Here is a 14,552-nt window from a genome sequence, read left to right on the forward strand (position 1 = left end):
CCTGGACTTCCAAGAGCTAAGCAGATGAAAGCGAGCATATCTATCACACTTCAAGACTCCTTATAAGAAATGGAAAGGGAGGTGGATATTTTTTCCTGTTTTTAAAATTAAATAGGCAGCTAGTCTTGTTTTTTAAATTATTATGAAGAACAAGTTTACGCTTTGTTGTAACGTGCGTTGTTTGCCTGGACTGCTCAAGCCCTGACTGCTTGTGGAGGAGGAACTCTTTGAGTTGGCTTCTTAAATACCTTCCTGCTCTTTCACATCTGATACTCCTTGATGAAACACAGGAGTCTTGTCTTATAACAGGCTTATTCAATGTGATACAAGCTACAAAAGTGAGATCTTGGAAGAGTGTTGCCGTTTTCATAATGTAATAAAAATACTGTAATGATAAATAATAATAAATAGTGTGTAATAAGCAAGTCATAAAAACAAATTTTATATTTCCAGGATCACTGATTTTATAATTTATACTCAGGTAAAGGAGAAAATCCCTAGAAAGATTCATTTTTAGGAGGGTGTTCGTGAGACTTGACATTCTAGTGAAAGGGGTTCACAGGTTGTTAAAGTTTGGGAAGCACGGCTCTAATACCATAGCGCGCATTTCACCATCCCTGAGAGTGGGAATCCTCTCCAGAATACCCAGAGACAGAGCTGCCAGCAGCCTTTCTGCAAACTCACTGGCAGGGTGGGGCCTTGCTTGTAGAGTGGGCTGCACTCTGTGGTACGCTCTGGCTCTTGTTTTATTACTGACGCCAGCTCATCGGTTCCCCGGAGGTGAATCTCTGACTTTGAAACCTCGCTTAGCCAATGGGAGACCCTCAAGCGCGTCCTAGAACTGAAAGGGCTAAATGAAGGGAAATCTTCTCCACATCCTCAAATGCCCGTGCGGCTCTTTCTGCTCTACCCGCTAATGGACTGGCCAGCTGGGAGCCTTAACGAAGGGTAAGGTCTTTATTCTTAGTTCCAGGAGGATTTTAGCAGCCATTGAAGTAACTGCTAGTGCTAGCATTGGTTAGCTGGGCACTTACCACAGCAATTCATGCGGCTGTCCCACAGTGCCCCATGTCCCTGCCCCTTGGAATCAGTGGTAAAATTAATTCTCCCCCTGCTCTCGCCCCCTCTTCTAAATAAATATGTAGGTAGCTTGACCAGTTTATTTTTAACAAGAGAAGTTGTTTCCAGCTGTCCCCAATACCTTAAATTCCCCATCTGTAACTAGGGTTGCCATCTCTTCAGGTTTCCCCAGGGTTGTTGCCTCCCAGATCGCTGTCTCAGAAATCTATCGGGGTGCTCAGTACACACTGCCTGCAGTCCAGTTTTATGGGCTCAGGATTATCCCAGATGTCCTGGAGTTCTTTTGGGTTTTTTTTCGTATGTACATCTGAGATGGCAACCCTATCGGTAACCTGGGGATAATGCTATTATGACTGGCTTTTGTGGGTATGCACCACTGCCCTCTAATGCATGGAACAGGAGCTGCTTACATGTGTCATACACTCTATACAGCTCAAGAAGATTTTCCGTTAGCTCAAGTGGTGGGCTTCTGGGGCAGGAGGATGAGTGTTGTGACCACACTGCTGCTGTGATGTTCTGAATGCTCATGATAACAACCAAGACGTTTCTAAGTGACCATAATTTGTTACAATATTCTGCCTATTGCATCACAAGGATATTGTTAGTATTCAGTTAGTTAAGGGGCCACACTTAACTTACATTTCAATCTGTGTGAACAACGACTTTTCTAAGATGGAAGTTGTTGGGGAATCGTTTTCTTGAAAATAATCAGTCAAGATTTTAAAACCCATGTGGAAAAGTCCATTAGCATTTAATAAAGATGGAACCAATAAGGTTCTATAGAAGCTAGGCTAAAAAGCTACAGAGTTAATATCCATTGTAGAGAACTTCTTAAACCATCTAACAGAATTAAATGGAAAATTCTACTCTTGCTTCAGAATTTGATAAATCTGTCTGCAAATTCTATAGGAAGATTATCCTTCTTTATTGAATTCTTGAGGCGTTTTCCATAATTCAGTGATTGGCTGTCATTCTGAAGGATCCTTCATAAGTTTAAACAGATGGAGATCGATACTGAGTTGGTGTAAAATGTCATTGCTAAATCAGTGGGGTTATTAAAAGTTATACCAGCCAAGGATGTGCCCCCTAGTGAGCTAAATGATTCTTGGACACACATTCGTCTCTGGGGTGGAACACAGCAGTTGTTCAAACAGTGCACAGCAGCACTACGCAACAATCTAGGACAGAAAGTGAAGATGCCTGTATCCAGTAGCCTGCAAGTGGCCCTGATAGCAGGTGGGACCTTTACATGCTACTGTAGAACAAGTGTTACAATTCAGTCACTGAAATATTCAGTCAGACCAGAAATGTGCAAAGAGTGAAGAAGCAGCAAGATGGTTGTGTGACAATGACATGATTTTACAAAGGCCCAGTATCTGATGACCTGGAAGGCTGCACTGGCTGGAGTTATACAAATGCCTTCAACACCAATCAACTTTAGGTCTGGGCTTGTGATCACAAATGAGCGCTGTTAATGCAGCCTTACCTGGTCCAGTATATTTTATAAATGGAATAGCCCCAAAATGCCTGTGTCGTCAGATGCTCCTGGTGTGGTGCTCTGCTCTGTTCAATGTTGATATCAATCGGCTGCGTGTGTGTGTTCCCTCTGTGTGCTGCCCCGGCTCTGCAGATTGCTGGCACAGCAGAGCCCGAGAGAGCCCCCAGTGACCACAGACTCTGATAAGGTACGAAGGCACCTGGGCCAGGTTTATTGTCAAACAGAGCACAGTAATAGTTCCCTCTAGACTGTACTCTACCGGGCATACTACGAATATGTGCCCCCTGGCAATGGACTCAGCTCAGTCAGTGGCGGGACTCTCCACTGCCCCCTAGGCTGGACAAAGACACCACCCCAGGGACGCATTCTTATACACAGCTACAAACAAGTTACACCTCACTCCTGACGTACTGAGGTACAATCCCTCTACGTAGCAAGGTGCCGCCTCTCACCTTGTACATGTTGGTTCAAACAAAACAACTCCGTCCATCATGTTACCCTTGTGCCTCGTCTTTAGGATGGGTCAGCCTGTTCCTTGTTATCTGTGTGGAGTGTACGAGTATGCGAATGTTCTGATATCTGGTCTCCAGTACCTTTTAGGTCTGTCTCTCTTTGCAGCATCAGCCCTTTCCTTGCCAGCTTCTGTGAGCAGGGCCTGCCTCTGTTCACAGCTTAACTCTGCTTTATGTTAACAAAGTCTTGACCATTACTTTAGTTCAGGCCTTAGGCCTCATACCGGGCCACTGATAAGGGTTTATGTTTCAAGGCCTCATCTTACTACAGCCTGATCATCTGGTAAGATTGCCAGGAAAGTTCACTAGCCTAAGTGCAAAAACCTACTGGATATTTTGCTCACTGGTTTTTAAAAAAATAAAAATAAAAAAGGCTAATGGCCTCAAGCAAGTGGGTAAGGCAGACGTCCCTTGATCTTGCGCACACAACCTGCAAGCTCTTGGAAGATAAAGACAATTCGAGTTGCTAGATTCGGGTGGAGCCGCTAGGAATGGCTGGGTCTTGGAGCCAGCACAAGTTGGAACAGAGCCTAAGTTCAGGGGATGTTTATTCCTAGGATTGGAGCAGCTTAAAAGAACCTGTCAAGCTGTGGTGGTTTTTTTAAAAGTTCCATCACTTTTTATATCCCCTTGTGGGCTGGTAAACAAGGGGCTGGACTTGGTCCCTTCCCATTCAGCGATACAGGGTGTGGGATTAAACAGCAGCCTTGTGGTTTTTTGCTGGAAGTTTCTTGCAGAGAAATACTGTTGAGCTTCTCAGGTAACTGCATGCGTCAGCCCAGTGGTGAGCCCCGGGCTCACATGCTAGCTGGTGATTAGTGGAACCTCCTTTTAAAAATCACTTTCTGGTTTTTTGTTTTTTTTTCTTTCTTCCTCAAATACATGGATAATCCTGTCTGACCCAAAGTATCTCTAGCACTAAGAACAACTTTTGCATTCTGTGTGGATTTAAAATATAGACACATGCACCACCCAAATCTGCTGCTGTTGCTTCTAAAGTGTGTTAGATCCAGGTCTTAGTGAGGATGGGTTGCACCAGTGAAGTAGTGAACTGTGGGAGAATGGGTCCTCCATGTTGTGACAAGGCACCCTTGTGCTTGTTATCTGGTATGTTAAAATTCGCCCACCATGTTTGCCTCTTAGCAGCTGAACAAGAGACCTTATAAATGTGTCTGCACACATCAGCCAGGTATAAAGAGACAGTCAGGTCTTCTGCAGACACTGAGTCTGTGAGGCAGGGACGTGCTTTACGGATGAGCAAAACGAGGCAGAGTTGGGTTAAGAGACTGGCTTGGCCTCAGACAGCGCTGGGAATAGCACCCCCGAGCCCTGACTGGTGCTGTTGTGTCCTCCTTACTCCTGCCCTTTAACACTTTCAGAAGAGCAACTGAAATTGGTTTGAAGTAGCAGTGAGTGAATGAAATTGACTTGAGTAAATCAAATCAGCGAACGCTATTACTTTGTATAGTCCCTTTTTCTGACCCTAACCGTGCTTGACACACACATTGTTCACTTGAAGTCAGTTCGGGTTGCCACGCTGGGTGTGTCTGGGGAGGGTTTGCTGAAGAGCCGGCTGCGTTTCAGTGCTGGCTGACATGATAGCTGTCTAGCTGGAAAAGCTCCTTGGGATGGTGCAGGTTGAAGGGGGGCGGGGGGGTGGAGACGACAGAAGGCGTGTGTGTGTGTGTGTGTGTGTGTGTGTGTAAGATGTGAGCTGGAGCATTCTGTGAACTGAAGAGCAGCCTTGGTAACTTATTACGAAGTAGGACTTTGTTACGGGTCGCATCAGAGGTATAGAAGGATTGTATAGCTCCTTTAAATATAATCCTGCTTTAAAGGATAAGGAATCCCTTTTTAAACCCAGTAAAAAGCCGCTGTTAGCTTCTCAGCATTAGAGAGAGACTCCTGATTCTTGTCACTGGGAGGGGTGAGAAATGGGGAGTGTGTGACTGTGTTTCTGGTGCATTTAAATCAAAGCCACACCAGCTTGATTCCCCCCACCCCCTGCCCCAGGGACACATCCTCGGCTGGCGTAAATCGGTGTAGCTCTATTGACTTCAATGGAGCAACATTGATCTCTGCTGGCTAGGGATATGGCTCCTCAGAATCTAGGGGTGGTTCTCAAAGTAGCAGTGGATTTGTTCCACTCCGGCCTGCCCAGTGCGAGAGCCATTTCTCCATGCAGCAAAGGAGCAGCAGTGCGGGATCAGCCGCAGGGGCGGCGGGGTGCTGTCAGCCTGTAGGGCGGGGGTCGGCAGCCTTTCAGAAGTGCTGTGCCGAGTCTTCATTTATTCACTCTGATTTAAAGTTTCGCGTGCCAGTAATACGTTTTAATGTTTTTAGAAGGTCTCTTTCTATAAGTCTATATTATAGAACTAAACTATTTGTTGTATGTAAAGTAAATAAGGTTTTTAAAATGTTTAAGAAGCTTCATTTTAAATTAAATTTAAAATGCAGAGCCCCCCGGACCGGTGGCCAGGACCCAGGCAGTGTGAGTGCCCCTGAAAATCAGCTCGCGTGCCGCCTTCGGCACCTGTGCCATAGGTTGCCTACCCCTGCTGTAGGAGAAGAGCTTTGAGAAGGGCAAAGCGATGCATCACCAGTAGCCCAGGGGTGGGTAAACTGTGGGCCGCAGCCGTTTTAAACCGGCCCACGAGCTCCCACTGGGGAGCGGGGTCTGGGGCTTCCCCCACTGCAAGATTCTCTGTCCCGCTTCAGGGGAAGCTCAGGATGCGTCCCCTGCATGCACTTGTACTCCGTGGCTGTGGGGAGCAAATGCAGGGGAATGCATAATTGTTTGGCTGGTTTATGTCATGCTTTCCCTGTCTCTTTGCGTCCCTAGTTGTGTACGAGCACAGATCACGTCTCGAACGATCCCTGCAGAAAGAGCGAGGGGAGCACAAGAAGACTAAAGAAGGTGAGTCTCTTGCGCAGGCATAGCAGAGGCCGGCAGCAACTCGGATAGTCTCGCCAGGGAATAAAACACAGCACCTAGAGTGGTTTCCACCTTCACAGCACTGTTCAAAGGTTAATGAATCCTCCCAATGTCTTCATGAGACGGTAGGTGGGAATTATCCCTGCTTGACACATGGGGAAACTGAGGCAGAATGGTTCGTGCTTCACCCGAGGCCACTGAGGGAGGAGGTAGTGTGGGATCAGGGATTGGAACTCTGGAGTTAATGGCTCCTACTCCTGTATTTATCAACCCGTCTCTCTGGGCTCTTGCATTGACACCTGTGATGTAATATCTGGGTTCTTCAAACCCATTAACTAAACCCAGCACTGGACCATGCCTCTTCTTTCTAAATAGGTAAACTTTATGGCAAGGTGAAATAGCTTGTTCAGTTTCACAAAAATCAATACAGCTATTACAGGTTCAGTGTTTGCAAGGTGCTCTGAAGATGTGCAGCTGCATAAGTGCTTCTTAATAATAATAGCATTATTGCAAGCTCTTTGTTATCGACATCGGCTACAAATTGTAAAACCTCCCATTAGCTTGAAATGCAGAGATGAACGTGTCTATTTTTAAGACCATGAAATTGAATAGGAAATAAGAAGCAAAGGGACTAGAGCCTGTCTCTCATAGTAACGCTGAATGCTGGATGGCAGATCACTTTAGCCCTGAATGTTGCTGGCAATTTAACAGCTTGGTTTGTATCATCTGTGGAGAAATACGTCTCTCCCTTTTGGCCTCATTCCTAAGCTCCCTGCATTTCTGGAAACGTTGACATGTATCAGCCGAGTTTGTCATGAGTCTGTGGATAAATAGTTGACTCAAATGTTGAATGTCTGTCTTCTAATATTTAGATTTCTTTCATAGTTTGTCAGCGTTGCTCTAGGAAAGGAGGCGCCTGCCAAATGGATCGCTGCAGAGCGTGCATGGACTCTGAATGGCTCAGGGCTACGTGCATCTTGGCTCTGAGAACGCTGAGGAGCTTTTCCCCATGACTGGGTCCAGTAGGCCATTTATTTCAAGCAAACCTCGCATTGCTCGTGAAGTGAAGGCCGAGGAGCGCTGTCTTTAGTTAGCCTTCACCACGCACTCCCCATTGTCCTGACCTGCTGTACACGCTGCAATTACTCGGGTAGCCTCCTCTTGGGAAACCATCTATAGTGAGCCATGTAGTGGTTTTGTGACTGGGGCACAAGGAAGTTGGCACGGTTACGCCACGAGGATCTGCGAGGCCAATGCCTTAACTCCCTGTACCCATCCTTTCCCAGGGGGGTTTGATTACCATTCATTGTGTTGTGGTAGCACCTGGGAGTCCTGTTCTTGCACCACGATCCCCTTGTGCCAGGCGTTGTACAGACATAGATCCAACAGACGGTCCCTGCCCCAAAGAGCTCGTGCACTGAGCTGATGTGCTGCTGTGCCCTTAAAGTGAAGGGTGGCAAGTCTGTGAAATATTGGGCTAGAGTTTGCTCAGCATTTTGGGGGGTAAAATGAAAAGCTCCGCCCACAGAGCATCCCTGCAGAGTGGCAGGTGCTTGGCTCCCAGTGACACAGCAGTTGGGGTCAGTTCTGTTTCTCTGAAGCTTCTAAGTAAGTTGGGGGCAGAAGTTTCATAGAGCTATTACCTTGCCTGACCAAGATACGGGCCCCTTTGCACTCTGCGCAACAAATGTGCCATCTAAATAGACAAGATGGACAAAGGCTGGTGAAGGGAAACTGAGGCACTATGTCAGGAAATGACTTGTCCATGGTATCTCAGCAAGTCGCTCACAAGGAATAGAGCCCAGGTCTCCTGAGTCCCCTGGGCCGCTCTGCCTCCCAGCAGTAGTGATTCACACAGCCTTCTTGGGAGTGAGAGCACAGAGCCGGAGTCCTGGTGGGGCTGCTCTCGCAGTAGGAGGGAGAAATCTGAGGCACACTGGTGCTCCCAACGGTATCACCCCCTTGTCTGGTGCTTCGTCGGAGCTCACTTCTGATCTCACGGCAGCCCTGATGACTGAGCTGAGCAAGGGAGGGAATCTCTGGCTTTAGAACTGATTGGACAAAGCATGGGTGCTTCTGGCCCTGTGCTGGTCTCTGCAAGCCCACCAATACGTTATGGGGTCTAACTGTTCTGTGTTAACTCCTGCTCCCCTGATGTGGTACCTTCAGCAAAGAGGGCTGGCACTGTCAGATCCTGGTTGCTTAGGGGAGCTGCGTCTCTCCCAGCAGGGACAGTCCTCTGGAGAATGCAGGGGAACCCCGGTGGTGGGAATTTGGGAGATGCATGAGAGCACCAGTGCCATGTTCTTCATGGAAAGGCCCTTCTTATTTGTGTGTTTGATTCAGAGGGAGGAGCACGCAGGCAGACACCAAATAACTGAATCCCTTTCCCAATTCCAATAACAGATTTACAATACCGTGATTGGATCTAGTTAGTACCGAGGTGGGGTGAGGAATTCACCTAATCTCCCATTCTAAGAGGACACAGTGTAGCAAATAAATGACGCACCTTTGTGAGGCTTGCAGGAGCCAGTGCTTCCCCATTGGCTGGTGCAGACAGGACTGAATGCAGTGCTGTTTACGCCTGTCTGCTGGAGTTGGGTTGCACGTGAAAATAGGCTCATAGACTTTAAGGTCAGAAGGGACTATTATGATGATCTAGTCTGACCTCCTGCACAATGCAGGCCATGTGTGCATCTCGCTTTGCTGGGCTCTTATTTACATCAAAGTATCCACCAGGCAGCTCAATTAGAGGCCCAAGCGCTGGACTATCAGGGGATGCTGCAGAGCAGGACAACGAGACGCGCTAGCAGAGCTGCATGTGTGGCCCCAAGACTGGACTAATGGGGGATGCTGCAGATCGGGGTTGATGGACATTGCTCGAAGCGGGCAAGGGACGCAAGCCTGGAATAGCAGCTTGGTGCTGTAGCGCCCTGTTGAGGTGCAGCGCCAGAGTGGAGTGGGCACTGAAGGGAGGTGAGAGGTCATGGGAGCTTGAGGAGGCCAGAGCCAGCAACTGGGTCCCTCACTTGGCATAAGCAGTAAAGCCTCAGGAAAGGACAAGGCCCTCTTTTTCAAAGGGCTTTCTGGGTCGAATGCAGCGACACTTGTGTTTTCCTTAACCCTAGACACTGTTGTCTTCATGTTTTGCCTCTTGCAGTGGGTTAAGTTGAGTCTGTTTGAATCATTTTATTACGATGTGTTTTATGGCAGTGCCTAGGGACCCCGATCAGGTGCTGTACGTGCAGTACAATGACTTTCCCTGCCCTAAAGAATTGACAGTCCAGCCTTCCTATGTAAGTCGTGTCGGAGAGAGGATGAGATGTCCCAAGGTTCTCTTTGGACTCTTTGAGCTGGCTTTGGCTCACTAGCCACAGCCCTTGGCGAAAGGTGTGCGAAGATAAATCAGTTTGCTGTAAAGTGCACTGCTTCCTCCACCTGTGTATGCTGTAGCTGTGCCGCTGATGTTCTCCTTCAAGCCCACAGCCATGCTGGGAGAGATGCCACTGTGTAGCTTTAAAATGTATTTCTCACTAGCATCTTTCATCTCAAAGGGCCCCCAAAGAATTGCGCAATCTTTGCACCACTGAAATGCTGCCATCCCTGGGGTGCAGCGTGGCAGCCATCTAGAACACTGTACTGCAGTGGGAAGAAGGGAAATTTTGGCCATGGCAGACGGGTCTAATGGAAAGTACTTACACGGTCTGTGATTGCACAGAGCAGAAAAGACCTCAGTGTTCTTTAAGTCTCTTAAAAGCTTTTGCATTCCATTGGGCTGTATCACAGCCTTTTGTCCGGCTAGGAGTTTTTCCTCCTTCTGAAAATCTAAAACACATCCTTGTAAATTCCATCCAATTAAACTCTCTCTTCTTTTTTCCTTTCTAGATTTTTTGGTGTATAAATTAGAAGCTCAAGAGGCACTCAACAAAGAGAAGGTAGGTGCAGTACGTCCCTGTGTGTGTTTGAGAGAGAGAGATGTCCTTTTAGTATTTCCACAGCTGCACACCAACATACAGCTACCCAGAGGGAAGTGAAAAAAGACTCATTGGGGATGATGCTGGCTAAACGGTATATTTGCTTTTAATGAAGAAGTTAATAGGGTGTATTTGTGAGACACTCCTGTGAATGTGAAGAGCATCTACAGTTACTGGGGAAAGAACGACAAGGAATCTTGATCCTCATGCTTCAGGGCTTGGGTCAGGAAGAAATGCATCCCTAGGGGGTAACCCACTTACTTTAGATTATAGGACTTGTTACTCCCTCCCTGAAGCATCTGAAATTGGTCACTGCTGGAAACAGGGCACCAGACTAGGTGGAACATTTAATCAGTTCTTCTGTGACTGCTAAATATCATGCAGTTACAGAATTAGTATAGTGGATATACTTGCTAAATAGACTGATGGCTACGCAGCTCCATAGCAATTGTGTGTTCTGGAAGCTTATTAGGTGGTGGTATTTTGTGCCCTATTGAATATATAATTTGAGTTGTGGGTTAGAAGATAGCAATAACTATGCACTGTGCTTAGTTTGCAATTCCATGGTGCTGCCTGTGATCTGTCCCGTGCTGTTTAAAGCTGCCCAAATACAGATCTGAGCAGAGAAGCTTATGAAAAGGCAACAATTCTGCATCTTGTTCACCACCTGCCCCCTGCAAGCGCTGATTTTTCACAGGGAAGAACAGAATCTGGGCCCTGTCTTCTGGACTTGTCATTGCCAGGAAGGTAGAGAGGAGTCAGAGAGCTTTGGGGTGCTAGGAGCAGGGACCAATGGAAGGGCGCAGGGCGGAGTGAGAAGTGCATGAAAGAGAGGGAAGGTCCACGCTTGAGGGAACAGGGCGTTTGGGTAAATGGCAAGAAATCCTCTCAGGTAAATGAGAGCCAGGTGGTGCCATTGAACTGTACATGTTGGAGAGACCATGTTGCCTTCTGCTGCCACCCAAGGAACACAAGTGGTGGAGCTGCAGGCAGATGAAATGGGTCTTGGTCCTCGTCAGCACACTAACTGCCCTGGTTTGATTAAAATCGAGTTGGTTTAAAGCAATGCAAATCATTCTCTGGGCACGTTACGTATCTGTAAACACACATCTGGTAGCTGTGCCCATATCCAGGAGTTTAAACGGATGCAGTAAAACCAGCGCAAAGATTGGTTTTTAGTTACATTTGGTGTAATTTTCGCATGTAGGCGAGGGCTTAGGGCTTGTGTTGTGTCTCTCTCCCCCCTACGGCTCGTTAACAAAAGTTGACAAGAGCCGTCATCCCAGTTCTCAGGGAATTCTGTCCTTTACAAAGCTCAGGTGCGAGTCACAGGCCAGCTAGAATTACTCTGCATTTGCACCAGAGGAATGAGAGCAGAATCCTGCCCCTTAATTTTAAATAACTTCCCTGTCTGCATCTCAGTGCATGTACTCAGGAGCCAGATTCTGATCTCGCTTACACTGGTGTAACTCCATTGAAGTCAGTGGAGTTACTCCAGTTTTATGCCACTGTGAGAGCAGAATATAATCCTTCATTTTCTTTAAACTGGAAAAAATTCCTTGAAACCAATATCTTTTGTGAAACAGGCAGGTTCGATGAAACACCTGTACTGAAAAACTTCTGGTTTTTAAAAAAAAGTTAAAGCCTCTCATTTCAATATTGTCAAATCAGAAAGTTTTTTGAGGGTTTTTTGGTCTCAAAACAACTTTTCACTTAGAAATGTTAGTAAATTTTACACTAAATATTTTAATCAAAATGAAAATGAAATGTTTCAAACTGATCAAAAAGAAATATTTTGATTAACCCAAACCAAAGGGATATTTTTGGTTCACAAAATTTTCAAGCTTTCAAGTTTTTGTCCAATTTGTGATCGGACTTTTTGACGTTTAAAAAAAAAAAGTCTTATGGGACAGGAAAACTGTTTCCTGCCCAGACAAAACTAGTAGTTTGGTTATTTTAAACTAATCCATTCTAGCAGCGCTTCCTGAGAAGTGACCCTTCTAGGTTAAATGGATACATTGCATAGTCTTATACAGGAGACCAAACATCGTGTGCGTTGATTTGCATGTACTTTTAATGGCATGATTATGTAGCCACGCTGATGTTTGTGTGTGGTTTTGATCTGCTTCTGTATCTTCTGCATTCTAATGTTTTTATGTATTTGTTACAGCAAGATTCTATGAACAGATATGGGGCCCTCAGTTCACAGCATAAGATACTGAAGGTAAGTCAGTGCATGACTGGTGAAAACACACCTGTTTCTGCAGTGAAGACATGGCCGGATAGATTAACGTCGTGCCCTTTTAAACTTCCAGAACTGTCTGTGCCTGGCTTATACCATGGATCTTACCCTCCTATTGTGACCCAATAGGGCTCATGTTGGAAACAACAAAACAGTTCTTTCCCCCTCACTTTGAATCCGCTCAGGCTTTCACAAAAGGTTTGACTAACACACAGGTGCTGGGAGACTGTGCTGTTGAGTGGCTAGAGCAGCAGAACTGGGTGTGGGGGCTCTTGGCTTCCAGTCTCATTTCTGCCAGTGACTTGCTGTATGGTCGTGGGACGTCATTAATATCTGTACCTCTGCACAATGGAGATAAGGTCATCACCGGAGCGTGAGGTGGCGTAACTACAGTGTGTAGGGGTGCGTTGGCTGAAGGGGGCTGTGTAGCTGGTTCCCAGGCTGGCTGTAGGGGTGCGTTGGACGAAGGGGGCTGTGTAGCTGGTTCCCAGGCTGGCTGTAGGGGTGCGTTGGCTGAAGGGGGCTGTGTAGCTGGTTCCCAGGCTGGCTGTAGGGGTGCGTTGGACGAAGGGGGCTGTGTAGCTGGTTCCCAGGCTGGCTGTGGGGCTGCATTGGCTGAAGGGGGCTGTGTAGCTGGCTCCCAGGCTGGCTGTAGGGGTGCGTTGGACGAAGGGGGCTGTGTAGCTGGCTCCCAGGCTGGCTGTAGGGGTGCGTTGGCTGAAGGGGGCTGCGTAGCTGGCTCCCAGGCTGGCCGTAGGGGTGCGTTGGCTGAAGGGGGCTGTGTAGCTGGCTCCCAGGCTGGCCGTAGGGGTGCGTTGGACGAAGGGGGCTGTGTAGCTGGTTCCCAGGCTGGCCGTAGGGGTGCGTTGGTTGAAGGGGGCTGTGTAGCTGGTTCCCAGGCTGGCTGTAGGGGTGCGTTGGCTGAAGGGGGCTGTGTAGCTGGTTCCCAGGCTGGCTGTGGGGCTGCGTTGGCTGAAGGGGGCTGTGTAGCTGGTTCCAAGGCTGGCTGTAGGGCTGCGTTGGCTGAAGGGGGCTGTGTAGCTGGCTCCCAGGCTGGCTGTAGGGGTGCGTTGGAAGAAGGGGGCTGTGTAGCTGGTTCCCAGGCTGGCTGTAGGGGTGCGTTGGCTGAAGGGGGCTGTGTAGCTGGTTCCCAGGGTGGCTGTGGGCTGCGTTGGCTGAAGGGGGCTGTGTAGCTGGTTCCCAGGCTGGCCGTAGGGGTGCGTTGGCTGAAGGGGGCTGTGTAGCTGGCTCCCAGGCTGGCTGTAGGGGTGCGTTGGACGAAGGGGGCTGTGTAGCTGGTTCCCAGGCTGGCTGTAGGGGTGCGTTGGCTGAAGGGGGCTGTGTAGCTGGTTCCCAGGCTGGCTGTGGGGCTGCGTTGGCTGAAGGGGGCTGTGTAGCTGGTTCCCAGGCTGGCCGTAGGGGTGCGTTGGCTGAAGGGGGCTGTGTAGCTGGCTCCCAGGCTGGCTGTAGGGGTGCGTTGGATGAAGGGGGCTGTGTAGCTGGTTCCCAGGCTGGCTGTGGGGGTGCGTTGGACGAAGAGGGCTGTGTAGCTGGTTCCCAGGCTGGCTGTGGGGCTGCGTTGGACGAAGGGGGCTGTGTAGCTGGTTCCCAGGCTGGCTGTAGGGGTGCGTTGGCTGAAGGGGGCTGTGTAGCTGGTTCCCAGGCTGGCCGTAGGGGTGCGTTGGCTGAAGGGGGCTGGGTAGCTGGTTCCCAGGCTGGCTGTAGGGGTGCGTTGGACGAAGGGGGCTGGGTAGCTGGTTCCCAGGCTGGCTGTAGGGGTGCGTTGGACGAAGGGGGCTGGGTAGCTGGTTCCCAGGCTGGCTGTAGGGGTGCGTTGGACGAAGGGGGCTGGGTAGCTGGTTCCCAGGCTGGCTGTAGGGGTGCGTTGGCTGAAGGGGGCTGTGTAGCTGGTTCCCAGGCTGGCTGTAGGGGTGCGTTGGCTGAAGGGGGCTGTGTAGCTGGCTCCCAGGCTGGCTGTAGGGGTGCGTTGGCTGAAGGGGGCTGTGTAGCTGGTTCCCAGGCTGGCTGTAGGGGTGCGTTGGCTGAAGGGGGCTGTGTAGCTGGTTCCCAGGCTGGCTGTAGGGGTGCGTTGGCTGAAGGGGGCTGTGTAGCTGGCTCCCAGGCTGGCTGTAGGGGTGCGTTGGCTGAAGGGGGCTGTGTAGCTGGCTCCCAGGCTGGCTGCTGTTCTGTATCACCTATTTTACAGGATGCCAAGGAGCTGTGGTCTGGGTAAGGAGGAGGTGCCAGCACCACGGGATCTGGGGGTGAAGCCATTGGTGCTCTTTTGTTGCCCAGCTGCCCCATTCTGAGA

The 14,552-nt window shown here is 48.9% G+C and overlaps 1 protein-coding gene across 3 annotated transcripts in view; it reads left to right on the forward strand.

Annotated features, from left to right (window-relative positions):
• The window catches only part of LOC120387849 (Golgi integral membrane protein 4-like), a 75,086-nt gene that overhangs the window by 14,572 nt on the left and 45,962 nt on the right, over nucleotides 1–14,552 (forward strand). For all 3 annotated transcript variants that reach the window (XM_039509114.1, XM_039509112.1, XM_039509113.1), the window contains exons 2-4: nucleotides 5,933–6,007; nucleotides 9,911–9,960; nucleotides 12,170–12,223. In XM_039509114.1, the coding sequence (XP_039365048.1) occupies nucleotides 5,933–6,007; nucleotides 9,911–9,960; nucleotides 12,170–12,223 (179 nt within the window). The remainder of the gene's footprint in view (nucleotides 1–5,932; nucleotides 6,008–9,910; nucleotides 9,961–12,169; nucleotides 12,224–14,552) is intronic.

The sequence above is a fragment of the Mauremys reevesii genome, linkage group 21 (assembly GCF_016161935.1).
Source record: "Mauremys reevesii isolate NIE-2019 linkage group 21, ASM1616193v1, whole genome shotgun sequence".
In the NCBI taxonomy this organism is placed as follows: Eukaryota; Metazoa; Chordata; order Testudines; family Geoemydidae; genus Mauremys; species Mauremys reevesii.